This window comes from Etheostoma spectabile, chromosome 12 (assembly GCF_008692095.1).
Source record: "Etheostoma spectabile isolate EspeVRDwgs_2016 chromosome 12, UIUC_Espe_1.0, whole genome shotgun sequence".
In the NCBI taxonomy this organism is placed as follows: Eukaryota; Metazoa; Chordata; class Actinopteri; order Perciformes; family Percidae; genus Etheostoma; species Etheostoma spectabile.
In genome coordinates, this window is record NC_045744.1 from 23391599 (window position 1) to 23412669 (window position 21071).

General features: G+C 39.4%; 1 protein-coding gene across 1 annotated transcript in view; it reads left to right on the plus strand.

The window, feature by feature from the left end:
- Window positions 1-696: 696 nt before the first annotated feature.
- Window positions 697-21071, plus strand: part of LOC116699122 (WD repeat-containing protein 37) — a 24993-nt gene continuing 4618 nt past the window's right edge. Inside the window, 12 exon segments of the mRNA XM_032531536.1 lie at window positions 697-885; window positions 4009-4176; window positions 12137-12233; window positions 13639-13734; window positions 13864-13928; window positions 17893-18028; window positions 18405-18476; window positions 18743-18787; window positions 20017-20093; window positions 20171-20359; window positions 20361-20409; window positions 21058-21071. The exon segment at window positions 21058-21071 is cut by the window's right edge and continues 128 nt beyond it. Of these exon segments, the coding sequence (XP_032387427.1) occupies window positions 4039-4176; window positions 12137-12233; window positions 13639-13734; window positions 13864-13928; window positions 17893-18028; window positions 18405-18476; window positions 18743-18787; window positions 20017-20093; window positions 20171-20359; window positions 20361-20409; window positions 21058-21071 (978 nt within the window). The 5' untranslated portion in view covers window positions 697-885; window positions 4009-4038.

Consider the following 21071-nt stretch of genomic DNA (forward strand, 5'->3'; position numbering starts at 1 on the left):
ATTTTCTAATGTGAATTCCTTTGGAAGGTTTTTAAAATGCCGAATTAACAGTAAGGTGCAATTAATTTATAAAAACTATAAAAGTTGATATGTAAGGGCCTGGCGTGTGGGATCACCTAAGAAGACAATACTATTATTATAATATAATAAGTATTAATAATAATATAATATTTATAGAGCGCTTTCCATCAAAGTGCTTTACAGCAAGAATACACTTTGAATACAAACAGTACAAACAATTTAAAGGCAAGGCAAGGCAAGGCAGCTTTATTTGTATAGCACATTTCAGCAACAAGGCAATTCAAAGTGCTTTACACAAAATCAGTTAAACAGATAAAACACAAGTAAAAACAGTTAAAAATCACAAGCATTAAAAACTAAAAACACATGAATAGACAGTTAAAAACAAAGAGAAACATAAAACACAAGAATACAATTTACAGTGCAGCATAAGAAATTTAAAGAAATGATTAGTCATTTAAAGAAAGGCAGCATCAAATAGAAAGGTCTTCAGCCTTGATTTAAAAGAACTGAGAGTAGCAATCGAGACAGTAAAAAGTAAATAACACTATTACAAATACATCACAGATAAATTAGCATTTAGGACTCACACGCAGCTCATACGCAACAATAAACTAACCCGAGTTAAAGTGGAGAATGGTGGGCGTTTCACGTTCTACATTTGGGTTTTATTGTGAAAATCCCCGTGCCGGAATTGGCTTCGTTATCTTTTTCCTCACGTAACGGAGCTCGTCAACTGTCAACACGGAGTCTAGACACCCGAAAAATAACTGCGCTGCGTGCTCACACACCGACCAAAATGTTGGAAACGACGACATTTAGCACAATATCCCGGAATAAAACTTTGTGTGTGTAGACTTTCTGGTAAGTTGGGTTTTCTGCGTTTGGGAAGGTTGTTTTCAACCGTTAGCCCATTAGCATGTTTCATTAGCATCATTAGCTAAAGGGGATAACGGTAGCTTAGCTTAGCTTAGCTTATCTCTTAGCGCTATGTTGAGCATCGCAGGCTGTAACGAGGCTGACACTGTCCAGACTTGCTAGTGTTAACGTTCACGTACAGCCAGGGCATTGTATTAATTCTTAATTTTCGTATTCCCCCCCCCATGCACCGCAACATAACGTATCAAAGCTAAATGTCCATTTCATTGCCCTCAGCATGAGGAACTACAACTACCAAGGTGCCAAGGTGTCTGACAGCTAAACAAGGCTGCAGATGGATGACAGAAACGTTACTTTAAAGGCTTGCAGGTGATAGATAGAAACACCTGCCTCGTGTCTAGAGACCTCCTCCTGGGTCAGAGGGCACCCTGTTGTGACAGCTGTAGCCCGGCTTATGTTATGTCATTACTATCAATAATTATCTATAATAAAAATATTATTATCTATCAATAATTATTATCAATGTTATTTTTAACAACCCAAAATAACATGATTTTTTTCCCTAAGCTCTTTGGCAAGTACAAATCTATACTTTCCTTCATTTTGGGGCGTTTTATTCAATTTTATAGCATTTGAACGAGTGTTTTTGAAATAGTGTTGAGTAAAAGTTGACATATTCCAGTCTGGGATTATCCATCAACATCAAATTCCTTTAATTTTAGTCTCAATAATTCCTAATTTCTGCTTTTCTAACTGCAACATTAGGTATAATATCCTACAAATGAGGTTTATTGACCATGAATCCCAAAAATAACTGTAAAACTAAAGTTAATAAGTTAGTGTTACGTAGGGATGAAAACGTCAAAAAAAAGTGACAAACGTTGGAAAAAAAGCGTCAAAAACGTTGGAAAACAGAGACAAAAAGATCAAAAAAAGTTACAAACATGGGTAAAAAGCGTCAACGAAAATGTTGATTTTCAATTTTGACGAGAAGACAACAAGAGGGTTAAATAAATTCAAGCTAGGAAAAGGAAATCAGAGACTTGCATTATTTATTTTTTTGCCATTATTATACATAAATACAAGGTAATAATGGCTCATGACAAAGCTTGCAATCTACAGGATGCTGAACTCTCTCCCCCCTCTCCCCCCTCTCCCCCCCTCTACCCTCAGTTAGATAAATATCCTGGACTTTGGACCCAAAATGGCTGCCTTGCCTTGCACTACTCCACTTGCACACTTTGCACACTTTTTTGTTGTCCTGAAAACACTTGGGAACACATTTCTGCTGCTCTTACATAACGGGCACCACTATGCTGCCGCCTGACTTTTGCACCATTACATTGACTGTCGACCGTACGCATAATTGCACATTTTTAACTCAAATTTGGCTGCTCTTATTTTCCACATTGTATATATCTTCTTATTTTTACTTTTTTAGATTGTTTACTAGAATGTTATGTTTTGTCTGTGGACCAAATTGGTTAAAAAAATGTCTTGTTGTCACCGTGGGATAGAGGGAAACGCAATTTCGATGTCTTTGTATGTCTTGACATGTGAAGAAATTGACAATAAAGCTGACTTTGACTTTGACTTTGACTTACAGGCTTTGAGATTGCATTCATTATTTAGCAGTTTGTATGATGATGTGTGAAAGAAAGATAATCGTTAGTTAGTTGCATATATTATGATATATGTAATATATATATATATAGATATAAGCGGTCACATTATGCACTTTCCAAACTATCAGCATTTATAATAGCCATTAAATGAATATTTAAAAAAATAAAATAAAAACGGACAAAACACCCTTCAACCATGTTGAAGTAGTGTTGTTGTTGAATAGTTTGTCCACCAGGGGACGCTCTACAACGTCCCTGTCTGCAACACTGTGATTATTTGTTTTTGTTTATGTGTATTTTATTGATCAGAACGTTAATATATTGAAATTGAAGTTAGGTTTTTTTCTTTAGAATCAAGTCCTGTTTATCATTTGAAGCAAAAAAAACCAACTTGTGAATGCAACATTCTCGTCTGTCTTGGACTACGGTGATATTTTAGCACATGCATTCCACCTCCCAGTGTCTTCATGCTTTGGACACTGTGTCCCATGGAGCCTTGGGATTCATCACAAACTTAAAATCTCTCACTCATCACTGTTTGCTGTATTCTCGGGTCGGGTGGTTTCCACTCTCGATTCGGCGTTGGATGCACTGGCATCTTTTTATTTATAAGGCAGTATTAGGACTTCTTCCTCCTTATCTGAACACGTCCATCCTCCCGAGGTCTGCAGGAACATATCACCTGCGCTCACAGGATCTGGTTTTATTGACAGTCCCTAAAGCCCGCACTGACTTCGGCAAAAGGGCTTTTAATTTTGCAGCCCCATGTGCATGGAATCAGCTTCAGAATGAACTCCAGTTGAAGGAGTTGGTCTCATTTTATTCTTTTAAAGGCTTGTTAAAGGACCTTGCAGAAGGGCAGTCTGTATGTCACTGTTTTTAAATTGATTTAGGACCCTGGTTTTTTATGATGACATTGTTGTTTGAATATGAGTGAAAGTGTGTTTATGTATTTACTGTAAGTGTCTCTGTCTATTTGCTGCTGCCACTTGCCAGGACGCTCTTGTAAAACAGATTTTTAATCTCAAGGAGTTTTTATCCTGGTTAAATAAAGGTTTGAATGAATGAATGAAAATACATTATTTGTTTGAACTCTAAGGCATTCTGCAGGTATTTTCTTGATAATAGAACATTGCTAAGTGTAACACACCGTTGCCATGCAGAGCAATTCAGCTTTCTCCAGCTAAATATAGGAAGAAAAGGTTGTGTTATTGGTGCCCACTTCTCAGTTTCTGTTCCAGTTGCCTCTCATGTTTCACCCCAAGGTGCCTACTGTGGGTGTAATGAGCGTGTACGCTCATCATCACTGTCTCACACTCATTCATTTTGTCATTTCACACATTTACACCAGGAAGCTGCCAAATACAACCCCCCTGTCAAGTATAGTTATTGAGTGAGGGACTCGCACCCAGATTATTTCAATCAGATTTAGTTCTCTTGACTCTCTGGTCACCTTCTTCCCGTTTTGATGTTGTACTTTCAGGCCGTGGTCACGTCAGGTTTGGAAGGAGGGATGCCCGTGGAGAGTGGGAGCAGCGCTGCCGCCCGTCAGGCCAAGCAGAAGAGGAAGTCCCACAGCTTGTCCATCCGCCGGACCAACAGCACCGAGCAGGAGCGCTCCGGGCTGCAGAGAGACATGCTGGAGGGACAGGTGAGGACTCGCTCATTTACTTGGGAACGAGCAATTAGCCAGGCCGATGTTTGGCAATTTGCAGATTATCTGTATCAGTGTGCTACGGCTCTGTAAGCAGTCCACAGCACTTGCAGTAAGCTGTTAGCATGTCTAGACTTCAAGAAGCTATTTTTGTATTTATCTATTTCTTTGACTGCTTATTATGTTTAGTGTTTCATTTTTATTACATAGTTGCCTGATGCATACAAACAAACATTTGTATTGGAGTTTGTAACATTACAAAATGTAAATTCTTATGCAAATCGGCCCCTATCATTTACACAGTGAAAATACCCCAAATCACCAAGAAAAAGTGTTAAGCAAGTATTTAAATAGTCATCATTTCTGTGCAAAAAAAACACTAGATAGACCAGGCTGAACGTCCCGCTGCTCACTTGGAATGTCGAATATTACTCCTGTCTGTCATCATTAGCTTGCTAACTGTTATTAGCACCCGTATGCTGTCTTGTTGTAAGCCTTAGCCAATTAGGTTTTGTTGAACCCATTTAGAGACCACATAATGGTTTATATTGTTGCTATTTTAAGCATGCCATAATTACAGGATGATTGGTGTAAAGTTGTTTTCACTCAGTGGTTAAAACAGATGGATTCAGAACTGCTCAGTGGGATTGCTTAGATCAGGGGTGCTTGTTCCTGGTTCTTAGGAACGAGAGCCCTGCTGGGTTTTAATCTGGCCAGGTAATCAGGAGCTGAATTACTCCAGGGATGCTGGGAAAACACAATGACCCAGAGTTTATTATCTGAAAAGATGTGGATTCCCCCCCAAAAAAGGAATGAGAGACACTGAATCAAGGATTGGCTACATTCCTCTCAAGGCAGGGCCGGTGACTCAAGTCTGTCCGGCGTGTTTCGTGCCGAGCCGCCATTGCAGTCTGGCTTTGAAATTCTGGAGAAGCCAGACCCACTTTATGTCTTTTCCACCAAGGCTAACCAGGTGCTGGTTCTGGTTCTGATGCTGTTGCCAGTCCGGTGCTGGTTCTACTCGCCAATTATCTAAGAACCAGCTGGATTTTCCAAAGCCTGAGAAGCAACATCAGTAGCGTCAAGCAAAACACCGTTAGGGTGAACAGACGTCCCGGTTCGACCGGGGCGGTCCCAATTTTCCCCGACCAAAGACCACGACCCCTTGGCACTAGACGAAAGACCAGGACATGCGCGGTTCTGTCCAATCTGCCTGCCGGTTTCATTTTGGGGCAAAAGTCAGATATGCCGCTCTGTATTTGACTGTCTCCGACCGCACAGCTGCCAGGGTCAAGTTGCCGTCGTCCTCGCTGCGGTTTATTTCGGGCAACATCAGTTGTGCCGCTGCGTGTCACGGGCCTTGAATAACTTGAGAGGAACGTAAGTCCATCTACTTCCTGTGCGTCCGTGTACGCTCGGGTTGCTCAGGCTTTAATAACAACTGAGTACAACCTGACAAACTGAGTTTCTAAGTCTCGTTTAACCTATTTGGTAACACCTGAACTACATAGTTAAAACTCTTGTCTGGTAACTACTTTCAATTATAATGTCGTACTAATACGATAACAAAGAGGTTGAATGGTTTGCTGTGTCATGCAAACTGGAGATCAAGTATACATAAAATCATAGTTAACACAATTTTGCTTTGCTTTTTTTTATAATATTTTTCTGTTTTGTGCCCTAATCTAGAAGAAAGTTTCTTCTCAGCACTTTATGGTTATAAAAACAAAAATTAAACATAAATTTACACAAATGCTAACATGACTGTGGGTTAAGGGAAACTGTAATACTGTCAGAAGAGTCGACATGTAGGTCCTAATAACGGTTTCAACAACTATATTTGATTAATAAACATGCCAAAAGTACGTGAATTACATCTTTTCCATTAGTTTGGGGCCTGCATCACATAACCTGCTAAAGATTAACATCATTTTTTTGTTGTGCAGTGAGAGAACTTGGACATTAAACCTCAGTCTACTCTCCTCCTGATAACTGCGGTGCTGTGTTCTTCCTGCAAAGACAAAGGAAGGAAAAACACAGGTGTAAGTGATAAAATTAACGAGGACTGACCGCTCTTTAACTGCTTTGGCTGACAGAGGCATCGTTAGCGTTATTAGTAGCACATGTGCTCCTCCTGCTACGAAAAAGTTCACTGTGATAAAGGCAGGTAACCATATGTGGAAATGAGACCAACTACCTTTTGTACTAATTTCCCCACTGGTACACTTGTGCAAGGTAAAACCTACGTACCGTCTGAGAAAGCAAAACAAGATCATGGATTAAATGATTAACTCTTACTCTTTTTAGATATGTATATGTACCATGCTACTATTAATCATGAAGCTGCCTCTTGATGTTTAGAGGAGCTTACTTTTCTATTTTCCTGACAACTTGAGGATACATTTAACATCCTAAATGAAAGAAAATGGTTTTCTTTTGCTACCATGAATGTGGAAGCTGAATTTATGACCTACAGTTCAACATAAAAGAACCACGTACACCTAATACCCATTAAATTATTCTGGATCTTGGCCACTTGCAAGGAGCTCTTTCTAATCAAACATGGTGCAAGCAGTGTAATCCCTTCCTCATGACCTTTTTTTTGTTTGTTTTTTCACTCTGGTCCTTTTTGGTCCCAGTCCTCTGATAATCTGGAATCCCTCATGAGAATGGAGGTAAGTTTCAGGTGTTTAGCCCTCCGTGTTTCAGACAATAGTCCTCAAATAGTCTTATTTTATTTTTTATTTATTTTTAGAGCTAGCTTTAAAGGTGTAGTTTAGGTTTTGTTAGAGCTCAGTTGGTGTTGTGTGGTTGTTCTGAAATAGATTTCTTTATTTTGAGTCAATATATATACTATTCCTTTTATTTTTAAACTATGTTCATGATATTCCAGCAACAGTTAAAGGAAAATTCAGGTTCACTCCAACATGTATCTGTTTATAAATGTGGAGGTCTGTCAGTAGAGAGAGAAAACAAACCAATTGGTGCTGTTTACTCTGTGTTATACTCCTGCTAGCACCCAACAGGCTTAAACAGGGCATGGTTTTAATGTGTTTTTAGCCTCTTAACGTGTTCAAAATGTCTTTAAAAGTGCCTCCCCATGTGCAGTGGTTCCTTCCGAGTGAACACAGTGAATTTGACTGCTGTAGATGTGACAGAAATGCATGAAAGTTGTGCTAATTCAGCTGTGTTTAGTTCCTGTGATCCTGCAGAGTGCTTCGGGACCGTCTACAAACTACAACACAGAAAGGAGATACAAACATATTTTCAAAATTAAACATATGCTTATTTTTGAAAAGTGCTCTAGTACGACTAGCAGGAGAAAAGTTATAATTGAGAAGTTTGGAGACGCTACCATATTTAATCATTAAATTGATAGCTTGCGTATTTTAGTTTGATCTCTTCTCTGTGTTTGTCCCTAAGCTCTCTAACTGCCATCTCAACACAAGAACTAAACGGAGTTGAATTTGCACAACTTTCATGCATTTCTTTCACATCTACTGCAGTCAGATTCACGGTTTACTCAGAAGGAATCATTGCACATGAGTAGGCACTTTTAATGACATTTTGAACATGTTAAGAGGCTAAAAACAAGTTTAAAACTTGCTCTGTTTAAGCCTGCTGCCTAACGCTGGCAGGAGGATAACACAGCACTCCCAATTTACAAACAAAACTACTTGTCGCCTGGAATTCTCCTTTAAGGCTCAGATACACTAGCTTTTTAACGATGCATATGCGCAAACTAGCGGCGGCCGAACAGCATTGTTTACGTACCTGCCTGCATACTTTGCGTGTACCTGGAAAAATGAAACGTATGTCCACTAGAAGGCAGATTAGGGCCATATCGTCCGCTTCCAACACCAGAAGATATTATTCGGCTGGAGTGTGGAAGAGCTGCTGACCTGCCTGTCAGGTGATATGCTGGAAAAGACTAGAGTTGGCTGTATTTTCTGGAGTTATCATCCACACTGTCCAAACAATCAGGGCTTTTAACCCAAGATGACATGACTCGTGACTAGGACATCGACCAAATTGCCTCCATAGTCAAGAGTATTGGGAAAAAAAAAAGCCTTGTCATTCAATACCAAAGTTCAATATTCAAGGATGAAATCTCATCAGCGTCATTGAGCCAATAAGCATACTTCTACCAAAATCTAATTTCTATGATTAGCAGACGGATACAGGCTCAGTGTGTGGTGTGTTTTGAGAGGCTTGAGTATAGTTTGCGTCACGTCAGTGTAAATATATATTAAATAGATCTATTCTGTATGTGTGAAACTTCCCTTTTTGGATCAGTAAAAGTCTATAAAGGAAGTGGAAAATTAGTACTGTAATGTTTTTTTCAAAAATTGGTATTAAAGCATCAAAGTCTTTGTTTAGAAGTTAGGAGAAGGTAGATTTAACTGTTCTGTAAGTTTAACTGATTGCATCTGTCTGAGCGGTTTGCTCTCGTTCCAGATGTGAGATGGACTCAAGACACATGCAGATGTATGCGAGTCTTCACGCATATGCACAAACCCTTTCTGCTGCCAACATCAGCCTGTGAATGCTAAGCGCACACTTGACTGGTTTCTTTAGGAAATATAGCTGTGGGCAGCAGTTCAACCCGAGCCGTGAGTGCATTAGGCCGAGTACACGGCACTCGGGTACAAAGACCCACTGAGCCGTTTCATTATGATTGGACAAAGTTATGAGGAGATGTGGCCTGGAGTGGGAATTTCAGGAAAATAGAGGCTCACTAACAAGAGGCTGTCATTCGAATTTTAATGCCATGTTTGCTCGAGCTGCTTGATTTGTTAAAAATATGTAATCGCAATTATTTTGGTCAATATGAAATCGCGATTATTTAACCCGATTACTTGTTGGCTTTTGGAAAGATTGTTGCATTTATTGAACGGGGAAACGATTAAACAAATCAGTGAACGCTGGTTCAAGTCTCAGTACGGACCAAAGTACAGTGTGGATTGGTGGCTGGCGAGATGCCAGTTGACCTCCTGGGTGCTGCCAGGTTCAGGTGGGGGGTGTGGGTCCGGGTATCAATAAACAGTATTAATAAATGTATATTCAAATGTTGGCTACGTGAGTTTACCCCTTTGGGAGGGGTAAATGTGCACGTGTCACTTACATACAAGACAAAAAGACCACTGTTAATTGTTTTTCTCAACAGTTTTTGTGATGTTTGGGAGTCGAAATCAAGTTCAAAATTCAACTACTTGAATTTACACCATAATGTTTTTTAACTGAAACACTGCACAGTGGTACATTGGGATGAATTTGCTTGTTCAAGCCAACAGTCCAAAATTTTAAACCTGTTTATGGGCTGTCCAACAACACATTCTGGTTGTTTTAAAGGTCCCACGGCATGAAATTTCCACTTCATGAGGTTTTTGGTTCCCCCAGCCCGCCTATGGTCACCCAGCAGCTAGAAAAGGCGATGAACGTAAACCGAGCCCTGGGTATCCTGCTCTGCCTTTTAGAAAATAGGCTCATTCGAGATTAACTGCGCCGCGCCTGTAAAGTGGACGAGAGCAGGCGGCAGCAGCCCTGGGGGGGGGAAGCTACGGTAAAGTCGGACAGTTTCCGATTTTTGCCTGCCTTCAGGCTGAACAGGAAGTGACAAAAACACTGTGGTGCGATTCCGATTTTAATCAGACCCACATATCGGCTTTGTACACAGTTTCTAGGTATTTTAATGACGGAGTAGCTCTTGAAATGCTCTACCTGTGATCTGTTGCTGGTTTTAATTGACAGACTGTAGATGATCAATGATCTGAAAAGATTTAGTCTCTCTGACTTAACGTCACTATCAGCCACACGTGTTCTGTACAGAATAAGTTTTTAAATCCGACAAATAGCAGTTAAAATCCCTCCGATTCAAAAACAAAAGTTTAGATAAAACGTCATCATGTTCAGTCAATTGTGAACCAATCAGCTGAGAGGCCGGCGTTTCCCAGCATGCTCTGGGTCCGCCTGGCTCTTGCAGTTGGTGAAAAGCTGTGTCTCAGAACTGCGGCCGCCTTGCTCTCGTGAGATTATCGTTGCCCACGTGTGCGTGAAGTCGGGATCAAGTTAGCCACAAATCTAACCGGCATGCAACGGCCGCCGATCGCCGGTGATCGATTCTGCGCAGACCTGGCTCATCTCGAACGAGCTCAGATGAAATGAAAGCTCAGATGGGCTGGAATCTTGACCCTTATGAGGTCATACGGGGAAAGGTTACCTCCTCTTTCTCTGCTTTGCCCTCCCAGAAAATTTGGCCCGCCCGTGAGCAAGAGACATCATGGCTTGCAAACAAGCAAAGTGGCCGTTGGTCAAGGCCACATTGTTGTTGTGATTTAGCGCTATATGACAAAAAATTGAATTGAAATTTGGGAAAGGGACTCACTTAAAATACAGTATAAGGGACCGCTAAGGTCTATATAAAGAGACTTCAGATACAGTATAAGGGACCACTAAGGTCTATATAAAGAGACTTCAGATACAGTATAGGGACCACTAAGGTCTATATAAAGAGACTTCAGATACAGTATTAGGGACCACTAGGTCTATAAAAGAACTTCAATACAGTATTAGGACCACTAGTCTATATAAAGAGACTTCAGACACGGTATTAGGGACCACTAAGGTCTATATAAAAGAGACTTCAGATACAGTATTAGGGGACCACTAAGGTCTATATAAAGAGACTTCAGATACAGTATTAGGGGACCACTAAGGTCTATATATATAATATATATAAGAGACTTCAGATCCAGTATTAGGGACCGCTAAGGTCTATATAAAGAGACTTCAGATACAGTATTAGGGACCGCTAAGTCTATGTAAAAGAGACTTCAGATACAGTATTAGGGGACCGCTAAGTCTATATAAAAGACTTCAGATACAGTATTAGGGACCACTAAGGTCCATATAAAAGAGACTTCAGATACAGTATAAGGGGACCACTAAGGTCTATATAAAAGAGACTTCAGATACAGTATAGGGACCACTAAGGTCTATATAAAAGACCTTCAGATACAGTATTAGGGACCACTAAGGTCTATTAAAAGACACTTCAGATACAGTATTAGGGGACCACTAAGTCTATGTAAAGACACTTCAGATACAGTATTAGGGGACCACTAAGGTCTATGTAAAAGACTTCAATACAGTATAGGGCCACTAAGTCTATAAAAGAATTCAGATACAGTATTAGGGACCACTAAGGTCTATATAAGAGACTTCAGATACAGTATTAGGGGACCACTAAGGCCTATATAGTAGCAGCCATAGAGCAGCATGTAATGGGACCTTTAAGGCTGAGCTCCGTAACCCTTTTATTGAGTCTTTCCTGTTGGAGCCTGAAACAGAAGTTCACTCTTATTTCCTTCCTCAAGGTTTTTATTGTGTGATCAGAGCATTTTCGTCTGGGTTTTTGTTGCATTGGTATGTTCTGTATTAGTGGTGCCAAATACCAAACTTGTTTTGTGTGAAGGCTCATAAATACTTCACCAAATCTCATCTCTATATCGTATTTCACTACAAAGTTTTATTTTTATTTATTTGATTAGGACAATGCACATTAATCAACATTTCTGTAAAGGTGCCAGTGTTAGCCAATTGGCTAATTTTCAACTGTAGTCCTAGTTACCCAGCATGCATGTCTTTTATTTTGGGAAGAAACCGGAGCACCCGGAGGAAACCCATTCAGACACGGGGAGAACATGCAAACTCTACACAGAAAGGTCCGGAACGACCTGGATTCGAACCAAGAACCTTCTTGCTGTGAGGCAGAAGTGCGAACCACCGTTTTTATTTCGAGTGCTTTCTTTCTGACCTTTTAGTGATTTGAATTTGTTCATTTTTAACACCCAGTATTTGAACTGAAGAACCAGCTGCACACGCTCCCTGCTTCTCTCCTCAGGGATGAACTTATGTGTCCACGTTGTCCCATGTCCTCCCTTTTGTCCCCCTGCAGGACTCCAAACTGCCCCTGTCTCTGAGGAGCAATCTGCTGGACCTGTTCAGCCAGATCGAGAGGGAGTTTGAAAACCTCTACATAGAAAACCTGGAATGTAAGTCTAAATGAAATATACTTTTAACTGCGGTTAATTAAAATCCAGTATACCCAGCACAGCTGTCTCCTGCATTAATGTGCAGATAGACAGGGACAAACTCCCGCTAAGTGCTTTGCTGAAGGGCAATTTGACTGTAATTGTTAAGAGAAGCACTTTTTTTTTAACCACATTTCCTCATCTAGTCAAACACAGCTTCTGTTTTTTCCAACCTTGAAGCTGCAAAAACAATTATGGTACCTGTTTTTGTGATAACTAATGTAGCATTTAACCGTGAAATGTTTTGATTTGTCATTAAAGAGCAGGAATACATTCACAAAACATAATGAAAGTAGACCATGTCTCATAAATTCAGCAACTGTTTGAATTTCTTTGGAAAAAATTACATTGCTTAAAACATGGATTCTTTTTGCTGTTAAAACAACGGATGAAAATGGCGTTCAGTTTTACGTTTGCAGTAATTGGTAAACAACATTGCTACAAACCAAATGATTAATTCAATTACAAGCACAAGCATTTTTTGGTGTCGCTGCTGAGTTTTGGTCTGATCCTTAGAGATTTCTGTTTTTGAAGAGGCCAGTGCAAGAATTTTTAAGCAGGATCATTTCAGAATCTCTCATGATGTGGAACAAGTATTATACTTAACCCTCGTGTTTTCCTTGGGTCAAATTGACCCATTTTCCTTTTATCATTGTTCTTTTTAACTACCCAGTTGTAATGACCCAAAATAGCATGATTGATTCCCAAAAACGCTCTTTGGGGTGATTTTGATGGGTAATTTTGGGGCGTCTTATTCAGCTTCAAATCATTTGAAAAAACAAATTTAAGTGGTTTTGAAAGAGTGTTGAGTAAAAGTTAGATGTTATGTTATATATCCATCAACATACTTTCCTTTAATTTCAGTCTAAATAATTCCTAATGTCTGCTTTTCTAACTCAAACATCAGGTATAATTTCCTATAAATGAGGTTTATTGACCATAAATTCCAAAAAATAACTGTAAAACTAAAGTTAATAAGTCAGTGTTACGTAGTGTTGAAAACGTCAAAAAAAGTGACAAACATTGAAAAAAAGCGTCAAAAGTGTTGAAAAAAGGGACTAAAACATAAAAAGTTAAAAACATTGATAAAAAGCTTCCACAAAAGTGTTGATTTTCAATTTTGATGGGAAGACGACACGAGGGTTATACTAGACTTGTTAGCCTTGGAACCTGGTCTGAACCTGGTCTGAACCTGGTCTAAACCTGGTCTGAACCTGGTCTGAACCTGGTCTAAACCTGTCTGAACCTGGTCTGAACATGGCGCCAGTGATGGCAGTGAAACCTGCGCTGTGTTGCCGTTCAGAGTGCAGTGCAGTTGGTCTTATTGCTGTCCCGTCTTTTATCATGTGACCTGTTTGACTCTCAGTGCGCCGAGAAATCGAAACGCTGAATGACCGTTTGGCTGCAGAAGGGCAGACTTTCGAAGGGGCAGATTTAGCCAAAGGAGCCCTGAAAACAAAAGGTGGGACACAGTTCACTCTCCTTTCACATCGGGTTTACGTGACTTTTTGATGGCATGTACTGTATATAGTGACATGTCTACATTAATTGCTTTGTTATCAATTTATATATTATTTCTGACAATCCACAGCGAGCCACAGCACCAGCCAGCTGTCACAAAAACTAAAGACGACCTACAAGGCATCCACAAGCAAGGTAAACAGTTTTATTTTTAAAAAATGTTGCCGTTGCGAAAGAAAATGGAATAAGATTTCTAGAGAAAGTATCCCGAGATTGTTAAATCATTGTTGTGCATATTGTAGATTTAAAGTCTACTTGCATAGGTGTGTTTTTTTTTTTTTATTTATCAAATGATTTCATCACCGGGTACCTGCCAGGTCTTAAAAAAGAAAAGAATATTCAAAAAAAGGCCTTTTTAAGTCTTAAATTTCTTTAGAAAGTCTTAAAATTAATTTACAAAATTCTTTGTATTGTCATTTCATAAGATTAAAAACTGCATTGTTTTATCACAAAGCATTTTGTATCAAGTACTAACATAATATGTTGTACTATTTCTTTTCTGATATTTCATAATATCCAACATACTTTTAATAGTGTTCATGAAGTTGATATTAAATTTAATTCAAAATGATATTAAAAAGGTCTTAAAGTCTTAATTTACCTTGTGAGAACCTGGTGGTACCTTGTATCACAACATTGAGAAAACTGTCCATTGACCTCTACCTGGTGAATAAATCGGCTCCGTTGTTTTTTTAGTCATTTTTTTTCGAACTGCTGTCTTTCTTCACCTTTTTTTGCTCATAGCCGCGTTCAAACTCTTGCCACGCCAGAGTAGGTGGATCCCGCAACTTCAGCGTATCCGGTTGGGAGTTGTGGGGTGGAGACTCATGGGTAATACTTGTTGCTTTCTTCCCCTTGTGTGCCAATATGCATGAACAGCCCAGCCAGGGGCTCGACACGCCCTCCCCGAGAGACTTGGTCATTCAAATGTAGGAGTTTGAGCTTTTCTATCAGTTTCTGGTGTGAGATAAAACTTATGATCTCATTAACAAGCTTCTTCAGTTGCACCTCCTTGGTTTTCATTTAGCTTATTGTCGGCATTCACATAATGGTACGCTCCGGAGACGTCTTTAACATGATGCTACAGCTGTTACCTCAAAATGCCTTTTTGCACCTTGATTAATAAAATACTCAAGGTGGATGAGTAGTTGGCTGCTTTAGATCATTGCTTAAGGCAGAGTGTGGTCGGCTGAAAAGTGCACAGCCACATCAGATTTTATTTTTTATCTTTTTTGAATCCTTTTAAGAACAACAAATATTCACTAAGGTTTGAGGAGTTAACACCTTCTCTGTTAACAAATGTATCAGGTAACGTGCCTTGAAAGAAGTCGGCTCTATCAAATTTAAAAAATAACACATTTTTTTCACTTACTGCTAGTTTGATTTATACGGAAGAGGATTAGGGCCACTGGTGAAAAATTTGTGAGTTCTGACTGAGTCAGAATTCTGAGATTAAAGTTAGAATTCTGAGATTAAAGTGAGAATTCTAACTTTGATCTCAGAATTCTAACTTTAATCTCAGAATTCTAACTTTAATCTCAGAATTCTGACTCAGAATTCTGAGATTAAAGTTAGAATTCTGACTTTAATTTCAGAATTCGGAGAAAAAAAGTCAGAACTCACATACATTTTCACCAGTGGCCCTAATCTTCTTCCGTAGATTTAGAAAAAAATATATACATATACTGTATATTAAAAATATACTTTACAACAAAGCTAAAATTAGCCAACATAATGGTTTACTTAAACTTCTATCACGTGCTAACTTTTGTTAGTTGTTGTCTGTAACTAAAGAAATACTGATTTGAAAAATACTTCCCTTTTTAACTGTGCTATTGATAGTAAAACCAGGTTAATCTTGATGTGGCTATGGCAGACTGCACGCTGAAGCTACCAAGTGTAAAGCGTTAACCTGCTGGATGCGTTAGATCCGCCTCTCAGCCACTTACTCAAAGCTTCTTCTGCGATGCTTCGCATTTCCTTAAACCTTCCAATCCCTGTTGCTTCTTCCTTTTAAATGCAGCTAGTTGCATCATTATTCTCACAAATTACTGTCCATCCAGCGTCAAGCTGACACTTTAACATCGTCACGCTGTTATACATTATCTGTCAAACTTAGCCAAAGCAAAGAAGCCGTTTTTTCCTTTTTTTTTCTTCTTTTTTTTTTACAAGACAATCTGCCGTAATGCTTGCAAACTCACCACGCTTAGCAATGGTATTTGAATCATATCTGTAACGTCATTTCTGTTTTATTTTGACTATAATTCGTTGATTTAATATCTTGACAGATGAATGGGAATTCTCTGTATCTTCAGCCTGAGATAAATCTTTCACATGAATGATGCCATTCTTTCTCTCCTGCTTCCTTTTAGTTGGAACTTATTTAGTGGTCTGTTTCCAAAGCGAGCCGAGGGTCCAGTTTGTATCATCCCTATCTTTAACGTAAACATCCTCACCAAACCTCGATAAGACCGATAATCATTACTGATAAGTTCTTTGTCTCACCATAACACAGTATTTTTTGCCCCCTCTTTTTCCATTTTTTTTGCATTTATAGTAATCCTGGTATGAGAAATGCAGTTTACAGTACTGATGGTTTGTGTTGGTACCAGATCAGGGTTGACAGGTCTTTGATGGTGTTTGGTTAACCCTTGTGTAGTCTTCCTGTCCACCATGAACCATGGAAATGTCATCCTGGCAGTTTTTAGGTTGTTTTTTTTTGTCACTTATTCCGATGCTTTAAAAAAAAAAAAGACTGGTCAATAAAACTAAGTTTATTGACATACCTATTTTTTCTGTTAAAAAAGTAAAACTTATGATTTATTTTGCCTAATGGTTACTATCAGAGGATGTTGAGTGGATCACAGACTGGTTTATGTCAAAGTTTAGTCAGGATACGGTTTGGAAACCATTTAAACATTTTTTTTCAAATGCTTTCAAATTCTATAAAACACCCAATATTCAATAAAAGTAATCATTTACTAAACCTTTTGAAGACTGTTTCATGGGTTCCATACAGCGTACATACATGCATCAAAGTTATTTTGGTTGAAAGAAATCCATATTTCTGGAAAAAAAACTTTTAAAAACGGGTCAAATTAGACCAGAAGAAAACATAAGGGTTAAAAGGCATTTTGGAGCATCAGATTGGTGGCGACCCCACCAAGAATGTGCTTAAAGCTATAGTGCGTAGTTTCTGTCATTTCGAGAGGATTTCTAAGTAATGACAACCAAACTGCAGGTGCATCCACACGATACAAGTCTTCCGTGATTACGCACGCACCCTCACCCGTCCTCCACACAGTTGCTAGTAGCCAAGGAGACACGGGGGATTAAAAAAACATGAACTCTTCAGAAGAGGTAATAATATTCACCAGAGTTTCTGCGCAATAAAGCCATGCTGAGAAATAGAGATCTGCGGAGTCTTAATTAGCTTTTGTAGCTACTCATTTAATAATGGCTTGAATAAAACGGACATTCATTAATATCAAAGTTACGCACCAAAGCCTTAAAACAAATACCAATAAAGATTTTATTTGGGGGCGGAGGTAAAACCTCTTGAACCCAGGACTGATGGGAATAACGCTGTTGACAACCAAAGCTTCTTTAGCCCCGGCATACTACACGGGCCCTGCTGAGCAGCTCTTCAGTCCCGCTGACCCGCATCCTCCCTCCATCCGAACAGGGTTCCTACACAGCTCTGCAGAAGTCTGAAAAATGTAAATTGCATCATTTCCAGGCATTGAAATTTTGTAAAAACAAGGAAAGAGTGTGGGGAAAATGTGAAACCTTTTAAATTGGCTTGTATTATACTAAGGTTTTTCACTAATGTGATTAAAAAAAAAAAAGGATTTTAAAATAAGAGACCTTAATTATCTCTAAAAAGGATCACTGTTGGGTCTTATTAAACCCCCAAAATGCCAATTTCCAAGTGTGGCAATGCTAAAACACATCAGTGTTAATAACCCACACAACAGATTTAGAAGCTTAGATATAAACGGCGTAGAAGATGCTGTTTTGAGAAGTGTGTAGGAACCCTGTCAGGTTCAGGGCTGTGATTTCCTTGCTGTGTTAATGTGTGTTTTGATGTCGGTGTCAGATCGTCTCCAGTTTTAAAGCGACCACGTCCAGAGCGGTGTGCCAGCTGGTAAAGGAGTACGTCAGCCACAGAGACGGCATCTGGGACCTGAGCGTCACCAGGACTCAACCTGTGGTGCTCGGTACTGCATCTGCAGGTAGTTCACTCATTGTATTGTCTATTTCTTTCCTCAAATGTCCTCAAAATTATTTTTTTTTACTTTCTCTTTGGCTTAATCTTTTGCTGTCTGTCTTTAACTTGAGTAATTTGTTTTTCCTTTTAAATCTTTGCCGGTTTTCCTGGTTTTTACACTGTCGCTGCTTAAAATGTCAGGTCTTCTTCTCCATTCTTAGAATTGTATTTATCATATCTAAATGCATTTTTTTTTTATTGATTCCACTGTGGGGAAAAAGGTTAATTTTTGTATAAGATCTTTAAAAAACACTGTTAAATGTACACAGTAGTAAAATTGCTTTAACTCTAAATCTCATCTTCCTTTCCCTTTTTTGTATCCATCCATACTTTCTCAACAGATCATTCTGCGATGCTGTGGAGCATTGAGACGGGAAAGTGTCTCCTTAAGTATATGGGCCATCAAGGATCAGGTAGAGTTAGAAATGTACAGTACAAGTGTAAGAATAGATCAGATTAAATTCACTAAACTGTCCTCGCACAGAACCTCTTTGTACTGTTACAAAGTTTTTTGAAAATGTAGGGGCTCTCTTCAAAATGTTAATTTCTTTTTAACTCAATTTAAATGAAGGCTAATTGGAAGAAGCCATCAGAAAATTGAAGGTTAGGGTTAAGTGCTATCACAATAGTGTCTGTTATGGCGTGACGTAATACGTCTACTGTGTCTCTGTCTCCACAGTCAACTCTATCAAGTTCCACCCCACTGAACAGATGGCTCTAACAGGTAAAAAATCCATGAAACTGAAACATCCTTAAAATTCTTGGCGGTAGCGGCCACATCAGGTGGTTTTCTGTATATTTCTTTACAGCTGCAGTGCTTCCACAGCGGGAATAATCAATTTACACAAATCAAAATAAGAGCAATCCAAGGAAGGTTAAAAAAAAACGAGGGCATCTGGACTTAATCTGGTTAAAGCTGCTCGTCTCTTATCTGAGAGGAATCTCTAGTGAATGAAGAACTGCAAAAGACTCTCGGTCCAGTTGCCCTTGGTTTAACCTTCATAGGATAACTTTGACCTGGATGACTGAGAAGCTGTAAAACCTCTTGGGGCCGAACCTGGAATGAGCTCAAGATTAAATATGTGTCAAAGTTAACATTTTAGACATTAACATGTTAAAAAAATATAAAAAGATATATAAGCACATGTACTTTTCAGTACAGGCAAGAAAACCAACACAAACAAAACACAAATTAGTCAAATTCAAATAATTTTTTTTTTTTAAATTAAAAGAAATTATGAATACACACATGCATACACATGCTAGTGGTGCAGGATTCAGAAAATGTAATGATTTGATATTAGTTTTAGGCTCAAGATTTGATTAAAAATCGATTTTAGATTCAAAACTGATTCTCAAATTAAAAAGATCCTCAGAATGTAAATGTAGTTACTTTTCCCATGTGATAATACACACGCCATTACAAAACACAAAATATAAATTGATTTTTTTGAATTCTATGAATCTAGTTTGAATCTGTACAGCTTGAATCGACTAATGAATGTGAATCAATTTTTTTGTTTTTTGAACACCCCAAACACACATACACACACACATACACACATGCATACACACATGCATGCATACATACATACATACATACATGTACACGTTTTAATATGTCCTGTCATTTTTCATTTACGACAATACATTTTTAACATTTCATTACAAGTTTTAACCTCCAAAGTCGAATGGTGGAGTGTCTTTACACACTTCTTTCACACAGTAATATTTGTAGGAAGGGTCATCTTGGTTCTGATACTGGTTTTGCCCAATCTCTCTCGCTCTCGCGCTTCTCTCTCTCTCTCTCTCTCTCACTCCTCTCTCTCTCTCCTCTCTCTCTCTCTCTCTCTCTCTCTCTCTCTCTCTCTCTCTCTCTCTCTCTCTCTCTCTCTCTCTCTCTCTCTCTCTCTCTCTCTCTCTCTCTCTCTTCTCCCCCCCCCCCCCCTCCAGCCTCTGGAGACCAGACAGCTCACATCTGGAGATACATGGTGCAGCTGCCGACTCCGCAGCCAGTTGCTGACATCAGCGTGAGCATCAACAACTGATTTGAGTTTCTCTTTAGAAACTTCCGTTGTTTCTGAAACTTAATTTCTTGTGTCGTCAGCAAACACCCTGCGACGATGACGTGGACTTTTCGGATAAAGACGAGGCCGACGTCGAGGTGGACGGTCCCAACGACTGTCCGTCTGTCCGCGCGGCGACCACGACTCTACGCAGCCATCAGGGGGTGGTGATCGCCGCTGATTGGCTGGTTGGAGGCAAGCAGGTTGTGACGGCGTCCTGGGACCGGGCCTGCCAACCTGTACGACGTGGAGACCTCCGAGCTGGTCCACTCTCTCACTGGTGGGCTGAAGAGACCATTACACTGTTACTGTGCTCAATATGTGTTCATTATAAACCTTTTGGACTCCAACAGCGTGTGTGTCTGTGTGTGTGTGTGTGTGTGTGTGTGTGTGTGTGTGTGTTGTGTGTGTGTGTGTGTGTTGTGGTGTGTGTGTGTGTGTGTGTGTGTGTGTGTGTGTTGTGTGTGTGTGTGTGTGTGTGTGTGTGTGTGTGTGTGTGTGTGTGTGTGTGTTGTGTGTTGTGTCTGTGTCTATTTTTCCATCTTTTTAATTCTAGTGGCGATGCTTCAATCTTGTTTTACTACTACCTTTACACAATGTATTACTTTCACAGGGAACTAGATTAAAGTTGAGGGTTTAATGCTCGATAATGCAGCAAGGAAATATTTTCAGATGCTGTTTTATTTCAATACATCAGATTGGTCGGTAATGACAACCCCACGTTCAACTCTCTTTGACCACCTTGGAGCTGGGAGGAATTCAAGGGCTTTGTCTCCCTACATGTCAGCCTTGTGCCAGAATAAACCCCCCTGCTGCTGGATAAATTAGCTTGTAGAAAAGGAGACGAGATGCAATAAATGCAGTGTACATATGAGAAAAAGGTGAAAATGTCTAAGGATGCATGGATGGATTGTCTTTGGGCGTTCAGGTCATGACCAGGAG